Source organism: Pteropus medius, unplaced genomic scaffold, assembly GCF_902729225.1.
Source record: "Pteropus medius unplaced genomic scaffold, Ma_sr-lr_union100, whole genome shotgun sequence".
NCBI lineage: Eukaryota > Metazoa > Chordata > Mammalia > Chiroptera > Pteropodidae > Pteropus > Pteropus medius.
The window spans coordinates 1020222-1042705 of NW_024351073.1; the positions used below are offsets into that span (position 1 = coordinate 1020222).

The window sequence follows — 22484 nt, forward strand, 5'->3', positions numbered from 1 at the left end:
AAGATTAGCAAATCACATTACAATCACCTAGGGATTTTGAATTATATATTTTTTAGCTAGTTGCTGGATAATTAGAACAAGTACTGAGATGTGTGATTATTATTTGGCCTTGTTAAACTCTACCACTTTTCACTACGCTTGGCAGACTTTCCAGAGTTCAGTATTTCCACACTTTCTTTGAAAGTGGTGGCTTGTTCTCATTCTCAGGCAGTTTAAAAGCCTCTCTTCTTCTTTGCCAAGCATGTGGAGCAACTGCAGGTCTTGATCTCTCCCGATGCCTTTTTACTTAGTGGGCCTGCATTTTAGAGACGGCCAAACACCTAATGTATTCGGCATCACTTCTACCCAATACTCTTGAGATCTAAAACAAAACAAAACCAAAAACCACAGTAATTTGCTCTATCTGTAAGTTGTCATTTTATATGAAAATTATAGCATTTCTGGGGAAAAAATCTGTTTCAAAGCTGGAAGACCTTTTGTCATTATATTTGCAAAAGCCCCTTTGTCTTGTGAATTAACTAGTTAAACTAGAGTAGTAGATATTGACATCGCTAAAGAACACCAGGAATGGCTAGATTTTTTCCTCCTGATTTCTCAAACCAGCTCAAAATCCCATTCCTATTCTGTGACACCAGATATAAAAATACGAAAGATGAGTTCTTGACAGGATTTCTCAGCTATACTTCTTTTCATCCTCCTACCTGTATTTAAGATGATGGTGGTACATTGGGGTCCATTTGGCACACTGATTTGACCATATCACACAAGTCGTAATGCCTTTGGTTTGAAAATAGCACCCCAAACAGCTGCTTCCCTAACTCATTTAGGAAGTGAGGCTAAAACTATTGTCTTACCTCACAAAATGAGAAACACTTTACAATGGAGAATCCCATGAAGTGTTAATAAACAATCATTTGGGAAAAGTGTTTGTTCCTCCAAATACCCACCAGAGCTGCTGGAGAACGTTTCTAAAAAAATCTCCACTGAATCAATTTTACTTAGTGCTTTGAAGAAGCACTGAATGCAGTTGGTGCGATCACTCCCTGAGAGAGTGATGACTGTCACGGAGAGGCCGGTGTCCTGACTACCAGGAGAGGTGGCGAAGCGAAGAGTGAAGAAGACAGCTACTTTCATTTTTGTATGGACTGCTTACTCATTTGGAGACTATTCTGTTTTTCTCTTTCTCAGTCTTTCCTTCCTTGCCCCTACTTGGTAATTCTTTAAGTAATAGTACCTTGGCTTGATCTGGTATTAGAACGGGCAAAGCCTGGAAAACTGCAACTCAGGGCAAAATTGTTACAGAAGAGTGTGAAGCTGAAGGCCAGGATGAGTTTGGGTTGGTCTCACAGGTCCTCCCCTAATATCTGTCATAATCAGTAGTGACTCTTGGCTGATCACCTGATCACAGCCACATATAGACTCAATGCTCGGCACAGGGATGCCGACCCAGGTACATCAAGCTTCCTGCCTTTAGGACCCCTTAAGTGCAGTGAGGAAGACTGGCAGAGCAATAAATTGTTTCAATGTAGTGTGATACACAAGTAATACAAGTATGAACGAGATGATGTAAGAGTTTTACTTTGGAGTGAAAAAGTAAAGACCTGTGAAACGGATCTAATAAATACCCAGAGCCAACCAACTCTACTGGGTGACAAGATTTGTTAAGAGTGGACCAGAGAGAATTTTAACAGGTGAAACATTTTTTTTTCTTTGCTGAGGCATCTCTTCAGTATTTTAATTTGGAAAGTTCTAAAATATCCTTTTAATAAAACAATGACATACCACCATATATCTATTAGAATGGTCAAAATCCAAAACAATGACACCACCAAAATGTGGAGCAACAGGAACTCTCAATCTTTCCTGGTGGGAAGGCAAAATGGAACAGCTATTTTAAAAGACAGTTTGGCAGTTTCTTACAAAGCTAAACCTAATCTTGATATATGATCCATCAATCTCACTCCTCGATATTTATCAAAATGAGTTGAAAACTTATGTTCACACAAAAACCTGTGCTTGGATGTTTCTGGCAGCTTTATTCATAAATGCCAAAACTCTGGCAGCAACCAAAATGTCCTTCAATAAGTGAATGGATAAACAAATTGATACATCCATACAAGAGAATATTATTCAGTGGTAAAAAGACACGAATCATAAAAAGGCATGGAGGAAACTTAAGTGTGTACTGGTAAGTGAAAGAAGCCAGTCTGAAAGGTTACATATTGTATAATTCCAACAACATGACATTCTGGGAAAGGCCAAACTATAGAGACAGTTAGATAGTAGCATGATTGCACAACAGTGTGAATGTACTTAACAGTCCACAGAACGGTGCACTTAAAATGGTTAAAATTGTAACTGTTATGTTATACATATTTTAACGCATCCACACACACAAAACTCTAGGGGTAGTAAAAGATCAGTGGTTGCCAAGGGTTTAGAGGAAAAGAGGGTAGGTTGAATAATTAGAGCACAAAGCATTTTTAGGACAGTAAAACCACGGCACTGTAATAGTGGATTCAGGACATTATGCATTATTCAAAACACATATAATTGTAAACACAAAGAATGAATCCTAAGGTAAACTATGTACTTCAGTTAATAATGATGTATCACTATTGGTTCATTGTTTGTAACATATGTACCACACTCATGCAAGATATTAATAATAGGAGACACTCTATGTGGAGGGGTGGGAAAGAAGGTTTATATGGGAACTCTGTACTTTCTGTGTAATTTTTCTGTAAACTTAAAACTTCTCTAAAAACAGTTATTAAAACTATTCCATTTGGATAAAGTCAAATAAGTATAGAGCAAAAATTAAATTTGGCATTGGCCATGAGTTAATGTCGATTTTGATTTAAACAAGTCAAAATCTATAAAATCTAGTGTACACATACACAATTTAGAGAAAATAATGAAAATTAAACATGCTAAGTAATTGGAAGCTTACCAAGATATTTGGATGCATGCATAGTTTTTGTTTTCACTAGTGGCTTGAGCTGAATGACAGGTTGTGTTCAAAAAACAATAGTTACTTCATGAATATTCTCATTCTATAGACTCTCTTACCACGTTGCTATTGTAGTTATTGCCTTAATGCATCAGAGCCGATAACTTAGATAAACCAGACTCAGAGTGGGATGGATGAGACGGATGCACTCTGGAGAAGATTTTAGCATAATGAGGTTACAATTTCATCTCTGCCACTGAGTGAAAACAATGCATGGGCAGGACACGCACCCTTTCTTGTGCTCGGTTTCCACATCTATCTAATAACAGTGTTGGACTACATGTAGTCCAAACTCCATTCTTGCTCTCGAGTTCTTTTGTCTTGCCTGATTAAAATTAGCAAAGACGTAATTTGGAAAATCTCAAAGAAAACTCATGTCTGCAGGAACAATTTTATTTTGAGACAAATCTAATGTCGACTTACTTCATTGATTACTATTTGGACTTCTAAAAAGAAAACACCCACCATCCGTATCCTGACTACCCAGACTGGGTCCAAGTCACCCCGTTATATGCTCGTATAGAACCATTTAACTTCCTTTCACATCTCACATCACAGTATGTAATTACACTCTTATTTCTATGATTACCTTATTTATTCCTGCATGCGCGCGCGCACACACACACACACACACACACACACACCCCCCATTAAATTGTGAGCTATGTGACTGGACTGGTTTTATTCATCATTAATTTCTCTGTGCCTAGAGCCCAGAGTAGGTGGGCAATACATATGTATTGAATTAAATGAATTAATGAATATGAGTTTAATGCAACACAAATATAATTCTTAACCATGTGAAGTAAAAGAGAATCGTGATATTTAAAATGTGGCTTACTCTGCATGAATTAGGAAGATTTTCCTAAATGATATACAACATGAGTTGCAGGCTTGAGCTGAAATTTTTCCAACAGGAACTTAGGAACTTCAACTTTTAGTAATCAGTGGTAATTTCTTTTGCATAATTGGTCTGCTATTAATTGACGTGACCCACAGGCATCAGTTGTATTTATATATTTCTCATCTAAAATAATTCCTACTTAAACTAATAAATTAAAATAAAGTTGTAAGAGAAGATTAATGGGATCTATGCTGAGTAAAAAACATAACAAAGTAACTATTTCCATAGGTAGCAAAATGGAAATATGTCTTTCATTTCAGATTCAAATATTTCTTCAATTGATGATTTGATCATTTGGAGTTCGTATTTTCATTTTGCTATAGAGAAAGAAATCTGAAACCTTATAATTCAGTGTATACTTTTCCTAAATATAAGTTGCATTTCTGGATGGTTGGCTTAACACTTATTCTTTTGGTCAAATATGTCAATAAGCTATTGGACAGACTACCTTTTGCTTTCTTCTATCCTGTGTTCATGGAGATGATTCTAAATGCAGGCTTAATGCTTGCCCTTTATAACAAATTTATTATTCATGTTTTAGAAGTCCATCTGAAATCATTCCTTTTAAACATGCCCATTAATTCGGAACATCAATTTAGAAAGATTATTTTTTCAGTTCGAGATAATGTTTTATGGTGAATGGAGAACCAATAGATGCCATTTAAAACTTAGAGCAAATACAAGATGGTAAAAAAGCAATACAGTTTTTTGTTATTTACCTGAAATTGAAATAGATGCCTGAGGTGTAAAGAAATTCTCTTTTCAAACACACGAGTCATTCAATTCAGCTTCAGCAAGCAAATAACACAACTCATGAAAATGTTTGCCTTGTGTATAGCAAATACATCGTTGGGCTTTAGGGAAAAATGTTTTAATATGACTGTGGCTTGACATCGAAAAACATTTTCATTACGATTAGAAAAATGTCAGAACTCAACTATTAGCTGATGTCATTCTTTATTTTCTCCAGGTTCAAGCGTATTGGATTTTCATTGTGACTAAAAATATTCTCAGTCTAGACATGTGTTATGGTTTTAAATTATTTAATTCCAATGCTGAGGATGTAGATACACACTGAATTTAGTGGTTTTTGTGATTGTACATCATGTACTACCTATTGAGATTAGAAAATTTGACTTTAGAACTGAATCGACCATTTATTTTAGCCAAAAGGAAGGCACTTACGTTGCATATAAACAAATTTAATTTTGCTTTTGCCTAAGAGCAATTGATTTTCAAAATAGTCATTGGATACTTGGAGATGTTTTGTTTTGGCTTTGAATTTTTTTCTATTTATATAAAAGATTTTGAACTGAAACAACTAGATTTCAAGCAAACATAAATGTTCAGGTTTCATAATAAAGAGTAGTCCTTTCATTTGAAGGAAAAAACATGCTCTGAATATCTTTAGTCTAATTTCCATATATCATTGTGGTGTCTAAAGTGGTCTCCACACACCCAAACCTTAGAAGCCCAGTAAATGGGTAAGGACCCAGGGCAGGAAAGGTAGAGCTCTGAGGATCCTATGGCTCATGTGAAGTTGCAGTGGCGTTGACAGCACAAGTGTGTCTATGGTGATGAGTCCATTGTCATTAAACTTCTACGTGCTTCTGATGAAAAGAAAATCTATCCTTACTCCATACTCATATTCAGGTAGGTATAGATTTTTTAAACTGCTGATTTTTCAGTTTTGAGAATATTCAGACTTCTAGGACCTATTTAGCCATCCACCATTATTCTTACTTTTGTCCAGAAATTATCCTTCTTAGATAAAATTTTTAAAAAAGATGGAATATTCATGTTTTTCTATATCTGAAGCAAGGGTTTTTAGCTTATTGAAATAACTAAATACATTATAAAATCTTATGTATTTGAATTTTGAATCAATTAGCTCCTTTTTTTATTGATTTACATTTATATTTATGCCACAATTGAGAGTTTTGCTTCTATTTTGAAATTTTTCCTATAACAGTTACTTTTGACTATTGATATAGCAAATCAATGTAGAGAATGAGATGTTCATGCTGATAATAGAATATCCGTGTTAAATTTACAAAGCATTCTGGACATCTTATTTTTTGTGTTCAATAAGACATAGTTTGTGAACCTTCATCTCAATCATCACACTGCCTTTTGGCTCAGGCTCTTTGCGGCCCAGACTTTCTGTACCATTGTTAAGGAGTTTGATGGACAGAATGAGTAACATCTAACTGCTGCACAGATGGTGAAACTAGGGCCATTTTCTGAGGATAGTGTCAAGTTTTCTGGTTTAAACTAGAAACTTTAAGGTCTCATTTTCGCTCATTTCTCTGAGCTCTCTCTTCAACACCCAGAACAGTGCCTCAGTTGCCTAGAACAGTGCCTGACATGCAGTAGCATTTGGTTTAACAGGATCAAATGAAGGCTATGGCATCACTAGCCAGAAGGATCCCAGAGCAGGATGCTCTACTTGAGCTGATGTTACTGTGGCTTGGTTCATTAGGGGATATGTAGATTGCCCTGAGGGGTACTGTGCTCTCAAAATCACATCTGCATGTTGCTGTGCTCATTTTCAAAAGGGGCAGATCCCCTCCTGGCTACCCGGATTTATTCTTGAGAGGACACGAGCCCACCAGACCTCAGCCCCATAATCAAGTCTCATTTACTACAACGAATAGAACAAAGCCTTCTTTGGGGTGGTGAAAACTCCAACTGAGAGAGGGCTATAGCCTCTCATCTTGAGCCAGAACACTGGGCTAAGAATTGGCTCTTTTACAACCCATTTGAGTCGTTTGGTACAAAAGCAGCATGCTGGCAGCATCTGTTTATAACCTAATAGGTACATAGTAACTAAATGACTTCGATCTTTTTATTCTTTTTTTAAATTAAATTGTTGAGGTGCCATTGGTTAATAAAATCAAATAAGTTTCAAGTGTACAATTCAACAATACATCACATGTACATTGCATTGTGTGTTCACCACCCCAAAAATTTCTTTCCAAACATTTGACCTATATACCCTTTATCCCCCCCCCCCCTCCCCCCGCCACTCTTTCCCTCTGGTAACCACTAACTTACTGTTCGTGTCCATGAGTCTCCATTTGAACCTCAACCTCATTTTAGATTCAAGTTTCTTGAGATTATCGATATGAGGGATAGTCTAACTAATGTAAAAAAAAAAAAAAAAAGAGCGGAGTGATAGAAACTCTCTTTTCTACGATGATCTTGACTATTTCTCCACCATTCTTTATAGCCTCTAATAAGGTAAGAGCCAAGGCAGGCTGTATGAACAAACATTGAAAACCTAATGGCAATCCAACCCATTTACAAGTGAAAAGTTCAGCTGAGGGCCAAGAAGATTTCTGGTTTAATATTTTCAAATAATTCATCTAATTAGAACAACTTAAATTTGTAAGGCATTTTGCAGTTTTCAAGGGTTTTCACAGTCATAATTGTATCTGAGCTTTCTAATACCCCCAAGAAGGAGTGATGTATTTTCATCCTACACATTGCACAGAGAGAGTCAGTGACTTGCAGGCATAGTTCAAGTGGGGTCACAGAACTGGTTTCAAGAATGACTTTTTTATAGACAAGAAAGAAGCTGCTCATTCTGGACATTAATGTAGCAGTGTAGAAATGTGATGTTGATGGTATTGTCCCCCACAGATAGCCTGTGAATAGTAGAGCCAGGTTTAGACTCAAGATTTCACAATTCTCAAGTCAATCTTACTGATTTTTTTGTCCACTTCATTCCACTAGGTATCATAATATGACTAAGAAAAGTAAACCGGCATTATGAACATTTCTTCATTTGTCAGCAGAAAGAGTAATGAGCAGCATTCAAAACTGGTATTTTAGTGGCAATGCCTTTTACCTTTATTTAACAACACCTTATTTCAGTAGGATATTATCTAGGTTTTTGTTTGTTTGTTTGTTTAATGCCGAACCCTTTTTACCCCCTAGAATTAAACTGAATACCAAGAATAAACCTGTTATAAAATACCTTCTAATATTAGTAGCTAAGAAAGCCACACATTTGAAGATATTTTCAAATGATTTCTACTTAATGACTTCCAGTGGGACATGAGTTCCTAATAAAATTAGCAGCAACATTCTTTAAGTTCCTTCCTGCTGATTTCAACTTTTAGTTGAAAAGGATACATTAATTCTTTCACTTGAAAATAGCATCATCCTTCTGAAACAGGTCCCTGTCAGAGAGACTTTATCACCTTGGGAGAAGATTCTTTGCCTCTCCTGGGAGCAGAGCAGGTGGAGCTGTTGGGCAGCCCGCAGTGCCCATAACTAGTGCTATTGTCTGATTCACCAGCCACTTCCCTTTGTGGATTGTTTTTCAAATTTGAACTTGAGCTGTTTAAAAGAAAATTTTCCAGTCCACCGTGGTGAAGAATAGATGAGATTTCTATACTTCTACTCTAGAGCAGAGAAACTGAGAACCCCTGGCATTCTGTTATTTTACAACTGTTTTTTATTTAATATATTTTATCAGTATAGTTATATTATTTCAGCATATTAGTTATTTACTTTCATAGTATTATGTTATCTGTTTTCAGAGACACTGTGTGCAGTCAAGTTCAAAATTCAGTTGTAGGCAAATGCACTCATATAAGGCAGATTGTGGTGCATGCTAGTCATTTCATTCCCTGAATGAAAATGCTTTTTTATTATTTCACAAAGGTACTGCTGGTGGAAGGACCCAGGAGAGTAGCATCTATATAAAAACATACAGTTAATTCAATTGTAGATGTCACTATAGAACTGTAGAAGTTAATTGAGATTCCAGAAAACACACACACACACGGGCGCGCACACACACACACACACACAAGCCTCTTTTCTATGCCAGTGTCTTTCCTTTGATTCCAGACTGAATTGATATTATAAAAACATTTAAAGACTTATTCCTATATCCCTACAAACCTACCCTGAGATAACTCTGGTCTGGTCTGTCATGAGGAAGCATTTTATTTCACCTTTTTTGGAGGGCATTTTTATAGCCTTATAGATTAATGTAAAGGGAGATTTTAATTAAGAAAATAGTGTAGCAAGGGGTATTTTAGGACTGAACTTTTACATGCTTCTCTAAAATACAACCAGACATAGTTGCTAATAATGCTCCTCTTTCATATAGTGCATTCTATGTTCAATTACTCTTAGAATCAATAACTAGTTAATTAATGACTTAATTAAAGCTAGAGTGAGCACCGGCCCTGAGGAAGGGCAGTAGTTTTGTCATTATGTCACCTTGCCAAACACTGCTTCTGTATTCATTCAGTGCAGACTCAGGCAGGCAGGTGGATAATTTACATGGACAACTATTCACATGCATATCCAATTTCAAATATTGAAAAAATTATATTAAAAAATTCTCTGTATCTGTACAAATTTTTCTGATGTTGACACTTTAACTCTTAAACAACCCAGAGGAAACTTACCTGGATGGCTAATATCCCCAATACCATTGCTACTGCCAGCTGGAGTTACCTCCCTCCCAGAGGATCAAAACTTCCATATTTTTCATCTGCTCCCACTTTTTTAGTTTCCAGCCACTATCCAGCCTCAGATCATTCTTGAGGGCTTTTCTCTAGTTCTGGTGGGATCTCAGCTCCTGCACGCTTTATATCTTCTTTGGTGACAGAGAGAAGATTCCCTGAGATGAAGAAGGAGAAGAGTGTGTAAGGTAGCAAGTTTGTGTTGACTTTTCTAGAAGTAGAGTTGCTTTCCCCACATTGGTCCTGCCTAATATCTTCTTGCTTCCTTCAGAATAAGCTGTTAAAGAATTTAGGAAAAAGGTGATGATGGACTAACTTTGAGGCATTAATAGAGAAATAGTCAAAATAATCTTTGAGCATAATAAGAGAACAATAGTACCCAGAATGAAGGTAGAGGTACTCTGTTACACTCTACAGTTAGAGAATCGCATGATTTCCCAGGTACCTCTTTTGCAGGAAGTATAAATAAAGTAGAGTGTTCAGAAGAGAATAACAAAGAATAAGAAAGTTCTAAACTGAATTACCTAAGAAAATAGGATGTTTTAGATGGAGGAGGAGCAATACAGATGGTGTAGTAGGAGACTTCTAATTGTTTTCAAATATTTAAAGGACTGTCATGTGGAAGAGGAATAGACTTGTTCTGGATGAACCTAGGGACTAGAGGGCGGTCGGAAAGAATTTTCTAACAGTGGGAGCAGTTCCGAGATGAGAGAGTCTGACTCAGGAGGCTGTGAAAATTTCAAGTCCCTGAAATATATGGCTGAGTTGAGCCCTTGAAAAGGACGCTGTTCGGCAATAATTCTAGAACAGTGTTCTGTAGAACTTTAGGTCCATGAGCTGTCCATTGGTAGTTTATAGGAAGAAATGAAAAGTGTGTGTGTGCGTGTATGTGTGTGTGTGTGTCATGCGTGTGCTGGTGATGGCAGGACTGTTCTTGGGTCAGATAAATTTAGAAAATACCAGTTTGAAAATGAGAATGAATGCTTAACTTATTTCAATAACAGCATGTCTTTAATATGGTAATATGTTTGATATGCTAGTATGCATACTGTGAACATCAAAGAGAGTTCAACATTACGTAAATGTAGTTCACCAAAAGAATGTTTATTTGTCTTAGAAATATCTTTCAATATCTCATGAAGCATTGTCCCATGGAACTCAGTTTAGGAAATATTTTTATAGAGAATGTGGTCACTGTTTACAAATATCTTAAGGGCATTTTCAAACCTGATATCCTGTGATAATTTTGTAAAGGGAGCAAGGAGGAAATAAACGAGGAAGAGGGGGGATGTATTAACAAATAAGACACATATATGGCACCTATATGGTTCAGCAATATTTATCATACATTATTAAGCTCCTAGGAATTTTCCATGTTGTCAAAGAATACTAAAGTGGACAATTTAAAAAATGTCAGGTAGCGTGATTTCCCAAAAATATAAGCAACAGATAACATGATGGAAAACACTCCTTTCAGACTAATTGACTTAAAATTTTGTACTCTTTCAGTACTATTAAAAGACTCTGACTATGTAAGTCCACCATCAGGAGGAAATTATAGAATTAACAGCATAATGAATATTATTTTCTTACAGAACAGATGACATATTCCTCTACCCTTTGCACCTGCAGTTGTCACTGATTAAAGAGGAAAAGTCCAAAGAAATTACCCCTGAGAATTATGCATGATTACATTGGCCCACAGGCACACAAACACAGTAGCACCTGCGATATTATGATCGAATCAAATTCTGTTTGTGTTCATTCTGCCTGTTAGAATTTTCTCTCAGGAATGTGAAATTTCTGTATTTGGGTTTTTTTTAATTGAACATTTAATTTGGATGCTATAATGACACTCATCTTTGAAAGAAAACGTGTCAGGGACATGGAATTGTACAAAGTACTATACACAAAAGGCTATGATGATAAATACACCCAGCTTCTGCTGGGCAGTTTGGACTGGAAAAGTTTCCCATCAGAGAGACCATGACGAATGTTTTCTTTAGAAGTAGGATTAGATTTTCTGAGCCCCTGATACATTATTATTCAAAACTTAATGGCATACAGGAAAAACCCTAACAGACAACTGAAGTAAGACTTAGTGGTCACTGTCCAAGTAGTCTGATTTTGGTGGCCTTTTTGCTGTCCCAGGGGAAGTAGAGGTCCCCACATGAATCTGCACAGTGCATAGCACTAAGCATAAGTGCACTTTTTCTCAAGTGACCTCCTTCCCCTCCACCAAAAAACACCCCCTGAAATCAGCCTACAACCTACTTTGTTTGCATTTTGTATTTTGAAATGGAAATATGGTTTTAATCTCTCTATCTCATTAAAGTTGCCAAAGGCCACTCATGATTCCCACTGAGGGGTGAAGGAGAATCTACTGATCACACAAATTTCTGCCATCTCAATCAGAGACTTGTAGGTTGAGTTTCCCAAGAAACAGACTCTGAGATGCTAAGATTTGTGTGCAGAAGTTTTAATCTGAGTCCTCTTGGGATCAATGCCTGTGGAAGAGTGAAGAAAACAGGATTGGGTAGGGGGAGACGTTGGGCTGTGAGGCAGTCAAACAAAGGCTTCGGTCACAACCAAGGCTATGGGAGCTGGGAGGAACTTTCAGAGTTGAACCAAGTGGCATTATATACTCCTCACCAAAGACCAGTCATTGAGTGCAGACTGTCCCCCAAGAGGGTGTGTGACCTTGAATTAGGTGGCTCTCTTTGGCTGAAGGCAATTCTTGAACAGAAGCTCAACTGAGAGCTGACAGCCAACAACACTCCTGGCAACTAGGAGAATGAGCACCCTCAATCTGAAGGGGGATCTGAGCAGCTCATCACAGCAGTCACTGCACATCCATACCTAGAGTAATTTTTTCAGTCACTTGCCTTAAAGTAACCTAAAACTGGTAGTGCCAAGATTTGAATTCATTCTGCCCCAAAGTTCTCATTCTTAACCTCTGTTATGCCACCTATCTATATTGTATTGTTTTTATTCTTATGAATATACTATGAAATATGTATCATTATTATCTCATTTCAGTGAGGAAAATAAGCAACAAGGAGGTTAAGTACCTTCCTGAGGTCACTCATATAAGGTTCTGATTCTAATGCTCTTATTCTTTCAGCTGCCCCCGTATTGACTGTAGGCAGTCCATTAAAACTCGATAAATACTCACTTAACTTATGAGTCCTTGGAGAGTAGTTTTTATTTCGTCTCATGAATTTATAAGAGTGCATGGACTATTTCCACTGGAATCAGAGCATGTGCCAAGAAAGAAGCCAGCAGCAATTTTGTGAGCCAAAAGAGAATTTGTGGACATCTCCATTTTCCAGTGATTCCAGGCAAAGCTATTCAGAGCAACTAAACAATTTTTATTTGTAGCAGTTCAAGTAATTCTAGAATTAATCTCATAATTAAAGCAAGAACCATGTCTAACTCATCCCTGTTTCTGCCCCAACAACTGCCACATGATAGGTACTCGATAAACATTTGTTGACATTACAACAGAATATATGAAGGTGATGAAGACCAGTAGTTCCCAGGATTTCACCAGCAAGGGACCTCTTACATCATTTTCCCTCACAGAGCACTTCTCCTCCTAATAAATGTGAGTAATAACTGATTACCCCATTATTAAAATTAAAAGCATACAGAATTCCACTTGAACTTCAATAAGCAAGAGGTAGTCAGTACTAAAACTGAATTGATAGAATGATTCTGCCTACAGTAAAGTGGCATTTCAGTTAATTCGTGTGACCACAGTTCACGGGCGACTGATTTCTGTCATGGCTTTCAACATTAGTTCTTCTGATATCCTTAGATCCACGAACCCCAAGTAGGGAACCATTGGAAGCCAAGGCACAAACCCAGAGAGTCCTTGAGAAAATGTACAATTTCCTTTCAGCACAAGCTTAGCAGAAGTTCTTTCTTAACAAATGGAAATCTTTCCAAAGAGGAAAAGGAAGGGCGGGTGCCAACAGATAGAAACTGTATGGTTTGAATAAAGTAAATTGCTTCTGAACTCTGAGTACCCAATTCCCGGAGCACTTGTGCTGAGTGAGGGGCTATTTGGTACTGAGAAAGAGACTGAGGTGAGAACATTTAAGCCCACACAGAAGTGTTCATTCTATTGAGACTCTACTCTTGAAAGAAAACCCATTGTCTGCCTCCTGGCAATCTAAATCTTAATGTACTGAAGGGTTTCTTTGTTTAGAATTTGCAAAGCTTTTTAATGCCTTTGCTCCCTTAGAAAATTAGCAGACAGGATAGTCTCTGCGCTGCAGGAGGCCCCATCGGAGGGCTGACGGAGCTCATCGTCTGTCTCCTGGCAGGGTTTATGGCTTGTTCTGAAACATGGCTGGGAGCAAATGATGAGTCTGAGGACACAGGACATTTTGTGACTCTAAATACCATTTTTTTTGGAGTTTATATGATCTTATTTTAATTGAAAATGGATTTTTAGTGTTTTTCTTCCATGCCACAGTAAAAAGGACTCTTGTTGCGGTCATCAAAGGAAACGGAGGGTGACTTTTGCTTTGATTTGACTGCATTGCTTTTTGTTAAACAAACACAGAAATAAACTAACAACCTGCCAGGCATGGGAAGGAGGTGAATAGCTGCTGTGTCCTCCTGAGGACTTGGAATTTGTCCCTTTGACAACTTAAAGCAGCTGGTGTAGTTAGGGTGACTGCGAACGTTAGTCATTTTCCATACCCAATATTTCTGGTGTGACAGCAGCTCTTGTGTCTCTCAGGACATGTCTGTATTCAAGGCTGTGGCCAAGTTGTTATGAACAACTCTGGACCTTACATTTGAATAGTACCCTCATAGATATCATTGCCTCATGTGTGGGTGTGTCTACTAACAGCGTCATTATTCCTAAGTTAGGGGAAATCGGGACTCGGTTTGATGATGATTACTGCTATTATTATCATTAACGCAGAATCTCGTGGCACTATATGTATAACACAGGGAAAGTTGTTTTGCAAATTGACTGGTCAATTTGAAAATTTGCAAGTGAGACCTCCAAGTACAAAAAGTTAAAATCCTTCAAGTCAGTTTCTGAAAAACACTTTTATTCGGCAAAATAGCAATGAATTCACAGATTAAAATCTGTGGTAGTAGCCACAGTGAGAAAAACAGTAGCTTTTCAATGAATTATGTTACTGCATATACTTTTATTCTAAATGTAAATCTTTTGTTTCTAAAAGTAAAACCTGTTCATTTATTCAACAAATATTTATTGAGTACTTAGTCTATGCTGGGCACTCCACTAAGCATGGAGATACAACAGTGAAGAAACAGTCCTTGCTGTCAGAAAGATCACAGTCTAGTTAGGGAGACAGATATTGATCACACATCAGTATAATTACAATTCTGACTAGTGTTTGGAAGAATTGACACTTAAACTATCACTTGAAAGATGAGTGAGTTGGCCAAGTGAAGGGACAAGGAAGAAAAACCATTCTTGGTTCAAACAAACAAACAAACAAACAGCGACAACAATGACAGCATTTACAAAGTTCCCTGAGGAAAACTAGGCTGATCAAGACGAGTGAGACTGAGCATGTGGCTAGAATTTAGTGATGGGGAGAGTGACTGGAGATGGACAGGGAAAGCCACTAGTGGCCATTGTTCAGGGTGCTATAAGCCAGTTAAGGATTTTTACTTTTATCTTAAAAGCACTGACAGGTGATTGAAGAATTCTGAGTAGCATATTAACATGAATTAATAAAGTCAGGGTCAGCACATTGAGGGTTACTGAACTTGGCACTTTCAACTCCTAAATCTTTTCCTTTAAATCTTTTCAAAACCAGTTCTCAAAGCCAGCACCTTAGAAGAGCTCTGGTTTCCACATCTCTCTTTCTTCTGCTTCCTTAGAGGGAGGTTTTCTGATTCTCTTCTAAGAAACCTGCCATCTCAGGAGAGTTCTACCTTCCAGAGAAGGGCAGTGGGTCTTTATGTACCAAGATTTAGTCTGGACTTTCCCTTTTACCAACTTAATTTAGAACCCGTGATGGAAAAAGCATACTTGGATGTTTGCCACAACTATGTGCCCAGGAACAAAGCCCTTCCAAGCATATTTCCTCCAAAGCCTTGTCACCAGTCTTGCCCTGACGGCACCAGGACATCCCCTACCCTTCATCCCTTTCTGTCTTTGAAATTGTGAAAGTTGGAAAGAAATCCAGCAGGCTCCTTTTTACATCACAACTGTATTATGGCTGGGAGTTGCTTAGAATACCCTGCTGCCTTCCTTCTTTGAGACCCTGTAGCTTCTGGAGAGGGCATTGTGTGGTCTGCCACTCGGTGAATTTTCAGTACAATACCACTTACAGAGAGCTAGACACCCAACTAAGCACTCTGCTTGCTCTAACTACTTCAATCTTCATTATTATGCCCATTTAATAGATGGTGAAACTGAGGTTTAGAGTGTTAACTGACTTGCTCATAAGTGCTGGTGCTGAGATTTGAGTAGAAATAGTCTGGCTCCAGATTACATATCAGTGCTATGATTTTATTTAAGTTTTTATTTATCTTGAAATGACTCTCCTGGTAGTTAGCAAGGACTCACAAGTAAGTCTAAATTCATACTGGAAATCTAGCATCTAATGAAAAAAAAAAGCGATTAAGAAAAAGAGGGGCATTAATAAGACAACATTGCAGTATTTGTATAATCATATCTTTCTATACGAAAAAAGATCCTTCTGTAAATAGATACTAAAATGTTAATATACAAATTCAAAGGGAATTTAACCATTTTTTCATATTACATAACTTCACTCAAAATATTTTTCTTCATAATATTAGTGAACATTATCCAAATTTCCATTAACACTTTTTGTCTATAAAGGTGGATATAATATGAATAAATGAATGAGTAAATGAATGAATGAAGGCTTTTTAGGATCTCATAGCAATCTGAGAACTTTCAAAGGGAAACAATGAGCTCCTTATTTATATATGAGAACACAAGTTTTAGTATCATTAGATGGTAGACTTTGTATAGAATTAATATTAGATTTTTCTTTGAATGAGAAATCAAAGAACTCTTCTTTAATTAGATAAAATCAATGACTGGCCCTTAAGTACTCACAGAATGGAGCTCTTACTCCACAGGCCATCCAAGGGGGTCCTTAACATTCTAGCCAAAACACTTTCCTGTTCCTCCACTAGGTTAGTCAGTGTCCCTACTGTCCCCACACCACCACGGCCCCTACTTTCCGGTCACCTTGTCCTTCTTAATTGCATCATCTCTTTCATGCCCATAGGCTTTTATTTTAAACCATTTTATTGAAGTCTGATTGACATATAAAAAGCTGTACATATTTAATGTATACAGTTTCATGAGTTTGAGAATAAGTATATACTGTGAAGCATCACTGCCATCAAGGCCACAAACATATCTATCACTTCCCAAAGTTTCTTCCCTCCTCCTTTATTATTTTTATTATTTTTATGAGTGTATAGTAAGAACACTTAACATCTGATCTTCCCTTTTAGCAAATTTTAGTATATAGCACAGTATTGTGAGGAGGACATTATGCTAAGTGAAATAATCCAGACACAGAAAGACAAATATCACTTACATATGGAATCAAAAATAGTCAGACTCACAGAAGCAAGGAATAGAATGATGGCTGTCAAGAAGTGGAGGAAGAAATGGGAAAGTGATAGTAAAAAGTATCAAGTTTTATTTATGTAAGATAAGTAAGTTCTGGAGATCTACTGTGTACCCCATATGCTTTTGCATGTGCTGTTCCCTTTTCTTGAAAAAACTTCCTTCTTCTTTATCTGAAGATTCATGACCAACCTCAAATTTCGCCTGTTTTGTGATGTGTCCCTTAAATTCCTCCTTAATTTCTCCTAAGTGAAATAAATTATTTTACTTACTATGATCCCATAGAATCCTATGCCCACGACTGTTTTACCATATTGTATTGTCATGATTGGTTCGTATCAATTTAGTCTGTTAGTTCAACAGATGTATTATTCTAAGGAATGTGGTAACTACAGTGTAAATATTGATGACCATGGCATGATTTTTGTTTTTTGTGAAATGTACAGGCATTGATAGAAATAGTAATGAAAATGGGTAATCTCAATGCTATGTGCAATGCACAGACACAGAACTATGCTTAAGGAATATACAGCATAAAGAAAAGGGTTCATCAACCAGATTTTGACAGGAGGGACTGAGATAATTACTGGGCCAAATCTGGAAGGGCAAGCAGAAATTAGTCAGACCAAGAATGGTATTGGAAGAAAGAATAGTATTTCATGTAGAAGAAAGGCCCGAAAAACTATTGTGACATGAAACCACAGGAGTGTTTCATGTCTGGGGGGAAATACAAGCATTTCACTATTGCTGGAGAACATATTAGCACTTAGGAAGTAGCAACGAATAGGCTGAAGAGGGGTGTGTGTGGCAGATGGTGTGAGAGAGATAAGGAGGGAACTCATCCACATTGCTAAAGAGATAGGCATATCCTGGAGGTGACGGAAGACCTGTGGTTATTCGTATAGAGGACTGACACACTCGGATGAGAGGAAGATTGTTCTGACTGTAGTGTAGAAAAGGCACAAAAGAGAGAAAGGAAGTTCTGAACTCCAGGATGGCTCTCAGGTGCTATAGCTAAAACACTGTCTACTGCTACAGGTGTGCACCTCTTCATTGAATGAATGAATGAATGAGTGATTTTTTTAAAAAGTTAAAGTTTAACCACTTTGTCTTACACCAAGAAAATTATTACCTTGAGCCAGTATTTTATTATCATCAGAGTAAGCTTTTCAGTTCATTCTCTGTATCTGTCCAGCACTAAACATAATTGGAACTTGTCAGTTAGCTATAAATCATGAATTCTCCGTGTCAATATTGCCCCCAAGGGGGCAAAAATTGGAAGGGAAAAAATTAAAAGTTTACTTTTTTAATGTGCAGCAAAGATATACGAGCAATATGTAAACAGATACACAGTATATCTGTGGTATTAAATTTCATGGGAAACAAGGATGAGTGGGAAACAATATTTTAAAAGGCTCCATGGGAGGGGGCAATAATGAAAAAAAAGGTTAAAAAATGTTTCTCTAAATAATTATTGTAACTTGAGTAGCATTTGGTAGCTTTAATCCAGTATATTGTTTTTTGTTTAACATAATTCTACTTAAGACTGTCTGAGTATTTAAGATTAGATTTCACCTTATTGCTTGTTTTGTCATTGGTGTTAACTTTAGAAAAATGTATCTGAACAGAAAAACAGAACTATTCCCATTACTCAGAGAAATGGCATTTTAAATGTAAAACATATTTCATGTGAGGACTATGAGCTATTCCAAAGGGATGTTTCATCAATCCTCAAAGCAATCTATTTTATAGAGAAACAGAAAAGAGCATTCTTGTGCTCTCTTAACATCTCTCTATGGGGACAAGAATTAATTGTTCTAAATTCAGGCTCAGGAATTCTAATCTTAGTGTAGTAGAGAACATCCGAGGAGCTGCTTCTGTGATGATTGTGGTTCTAAGATGGGAATTTGGTTGCCCTGGAGCCTTCCGTGACCTAGTACCAGACTACCCAGGAATCTGGTGGACCAGCTCTCCAGCTAAGGTTCGTGAAGAATCAGCACTGGCCTCAACATTACTCTTATCTACCCTGCCTCTCACCTCTCAAGCTGAGTGTATCTGTTGAATAACCGTTCTTCCCAGAAATGTACTGGTTCTGATGCCCTTTCCAAAGAATGTCTGCCTTTTCTAAAATGCCAGGTGATGCTACATTCACAACAGAATATATCATGTGCTCTGGCAAGACCAGAAGAAAAGTAATGGAATTCAAATCCAAGTGGCTGCACACATATTGCCACAGCATCTGTCTTTCTGATGAACATACTTGTGTCTGTGCTCTAGGGATCCAGACTTTTCATTTTACGATAGAATTCTCTTTTGAAACTGTTGCTCTGAGGACCAGATTTCTCCACTTGCCAGTCTATTTTCTGAAGGCATTGGATGTTTAGATACATCCTGTGCTCTTTTAGAAGCAACTGGATCCTCCTATGTGTCTAACAGAAAAAATGTTTATCCTGAAAAACGTGGATCAGAATTTTTAAGGTACTACGCATAGGATTAATGTAGTACAAGGCAGTGGACCCAGTTTTGCCTGGATGGGTTGAATTTGTTTAGGCTAGGTATATGCTTTCTGAGATCTGGAGAAGTGCACACATATTACATTCCATGCTTTAACCTCATGAACGCAAAAGAGCATGATTTCTTTTCCTTGATTTTCATAACTGTATGCTCCTGATTTTCTTCCTACTTCTGTGTCTACTTCTCTATCTCTTTTATTGAATCAACTTTTCTATACATCCTTTAAATGTTGCTGATCTTCCAATCTTCTCTTCCCCATCTACAAAATCTTCCCAGGTAATTTCGTCCACTCTCATAGCTCTAACTATTCTCTCTATGTGATGGCTGCTGACCAGCTCTGTGTCCTGAATATCAAACCTGTACCTAACTACTAATTAAGATCTCAACCAGTGTGTCCCAAAGTCAGCTCATAATCAACATGTCTCAGACTGAATTTAAGTGGTGAATTGCACATTATGTGAATGAGATATCAATAAAACTGTTAAAATGAAATACCTAAATAAATAGAATGAATAAAGTTTTGAGCATGGAAAAAAAGGACTGAATTTAGTACATCCACTGGAAAACCTTCACTCCTATCTTTCCAAGATTAGTGAATGATGTTTACCTGCCAAGTACTGCTAGAAATCTAGGTATTATTTATGGCCTCTTTCTCCTTTTTCCATCTATATCCACTCCCACCTCGTCATATGTTGTAATTTTATCTCCTCAGTTCCTTTCAAATATATCTATTGCTGCCACTGCATCTAAAATACTACTGTCTTTGGTCTGGATTACTACAACAGCTCCCTAATTCCTTCCCCTAGTCTTCCCCTCTCCCATTCATTTGTCCACATGGAAGGCAATTTATAATCTCTCCAAATTACAAATCAATGCGTGTTACTTCCCCAATTAACAGCTTTCATTTGTGCTACATTTCCGAAAGCCCTCTGTCATCGAGTTGCTTCTTACCTCTTCGACATTTTCCAGACTTCCTTAAATTTTGTGGTATAATTTCTTCGAGATTCTTAACCCTATCATTCTTTCTTCCCCCTCTCTCTTTCCCTCTCCATCTCATCCAAGAATTTAATGTTCACATGTGTTTCCTCACACTTTCTTTGTTATTATACTATCACCTCTCAGGCCTCAGCTTATTTCTCATTTTGTCATGGAGACCTCCTTTCCTGCCCCTGAAGTCACAGATTTTACTTTAATGTGCTGTCATAGGCTATTGCATATCATCATTAATATCGCCTATATCTGTATGTTTGCACCTTGTCCTCCTAAGCACACACCATACTTCTTTCAATGGAAAAATGGTATTTCCTATGCCTGAAAATTCATTACTTCATTCTTCATCCCCCATTCTCACCTTTACTCAGCTTAATCTTCCTGATCACTTCACATTAGGGCCATGGCAGTAGTTGAAATGCTTTCCCTAGAAATCCACATGACTAACTTTCTTGTCTTCTTCCAACCTTTGCACAAATGTCCCCTTATCAATAAAGCCTACTAAAGCACCCTATTTTAAGTTGCAGTTTGCACCACTCCATCTGCACACTCCTATCCTCCATTTTTTGCTCCATTTTTTACAGCATGTATTCCTATCTATCAAATGATATACTTTACTTACGAGTATTGTCCATTGACTGTCCTGCCTTATTAGAATGTAAGTTTCACTAGGGTGAACATTTTTATCCGTTTTGTTTACTCAAGCTTTCCAAGTGCCTTCAATGGTGACTGGAATATAATTAATAGGCACTCAGTAAATGTGTTGAAAGGAATGGGCCTTGATTGTACCATATTGAACTTTTCTTCCTTCTCTACCTGCCCACCACCAAATCGTGAACTCTTTGAATGCAGGGATTTTTGCTGTTATATCTATTTACAATATCTAGCACACTTCCTGAAAATAGAAGGTTTATAATAAATGCTTGCTAAGGGCATGTTTTACCACCCCATAGATTTGCAGAGTTCGTAATCATACCATGCCAGACCAGAATACAAGTGCAAGAATGTTGTTTGCTTTGAGAAACTTCACTGTAAACTCTCACAGCATCTGGGATCTCCAAAGATGTACAGACCAGTATAGACCAATATGGTGAATATTTCTACTGTAGAGTCTCTTCAGAAGTTAAGAATTTACCATTGTCTATTTGGCCTTTTTCCTCCATTCTATAATTGAGGCATTTATTTTAATAAGGTATAAAACTAAAGGGTAATCTGGGAATTGTGAGCTTGAAAAATAGTGTCTTGCCCTTTATGACTTCTCTTTTTCTTTCCTTTCTCAGAGCTCTTCCTGCCATGATGCAGTGGGTCCGCACGCAGAAGCCAGGAGAGAGTGGCATCAATATAGTCACTGCTGATTTTGTAGAACTTGGTGATTTCATCAGCACTGTCATAAAGCTCAACTATGTCTTTGATGAAGGAGAAGCCAACACTTGATAGTACCATTCTGAATGTCCATGAATAAGATAGAGAAGACTCATTGTATTAGGCATATTATCTATAAACACTCTGATCTTCCTATTCCACTGAGTCTCTGAGGGAATTAGGGCTGGTAGCGGGTGGGAAAAGGAAGAATCCATTTCTTGAGTGATTATTATCATAGTATGCATTCGTATAAATATTTCATTTCCTTTTTGGTGGGTAAAATCTACTTCTAGTGTTAGAGATTAAAAAAAAAAAAACCAGTGAATTTTGTTTTTCGAAACTAGTCTTCGTAACGTGTAACTCATGAGTGTTTACTTGATTGTGTTTCTGATTCCAGCCTAGGGCTCCTCCACTCTCTGTATTCTCTAACCAAACCTTTCCTCTCCTCCTCTCGCTCGCTCTCTTTAATCAGATGCTATATGGGACTCAAAACAATTGAACGCCCAACAGAATGTATATTGCATTGTTGTACTGAACTTTATTTGTTGTGTGGGACTTGGTGTAATATTCTGTAGTCATCTGTAATTGGGCAGT

The 22484-nt window shown here is 37.3% G+C and overlaps 1 protein-coding gene across 1 annotated transcript in view; it reads left to right on the top strand.

Moving 5' to 3' along the window:
* PLCXD3 (phosphatidylinositol specific phospholipase C X domain containing 3) overlaps positions 1 to 22230 on the top strand; it is a 139854-nt gene extending 117624 nt beyond the window's left edge. The window contains exon 3 of the mRNA XM_039842586.1: positions 21809 to 22230. Coding sequence (XP_039698520.1) covers positions 21809 to 21962 — 154 coding nt within the window. The 3' untranslated portion in view covers positions 21963 to 22230. The remainder of the gene's footprint in view (positions 1 to 21808) is intronic.
* The last annotated feature ends 254 nt before the right edge of the window (positions 22231 to 22484 follow it).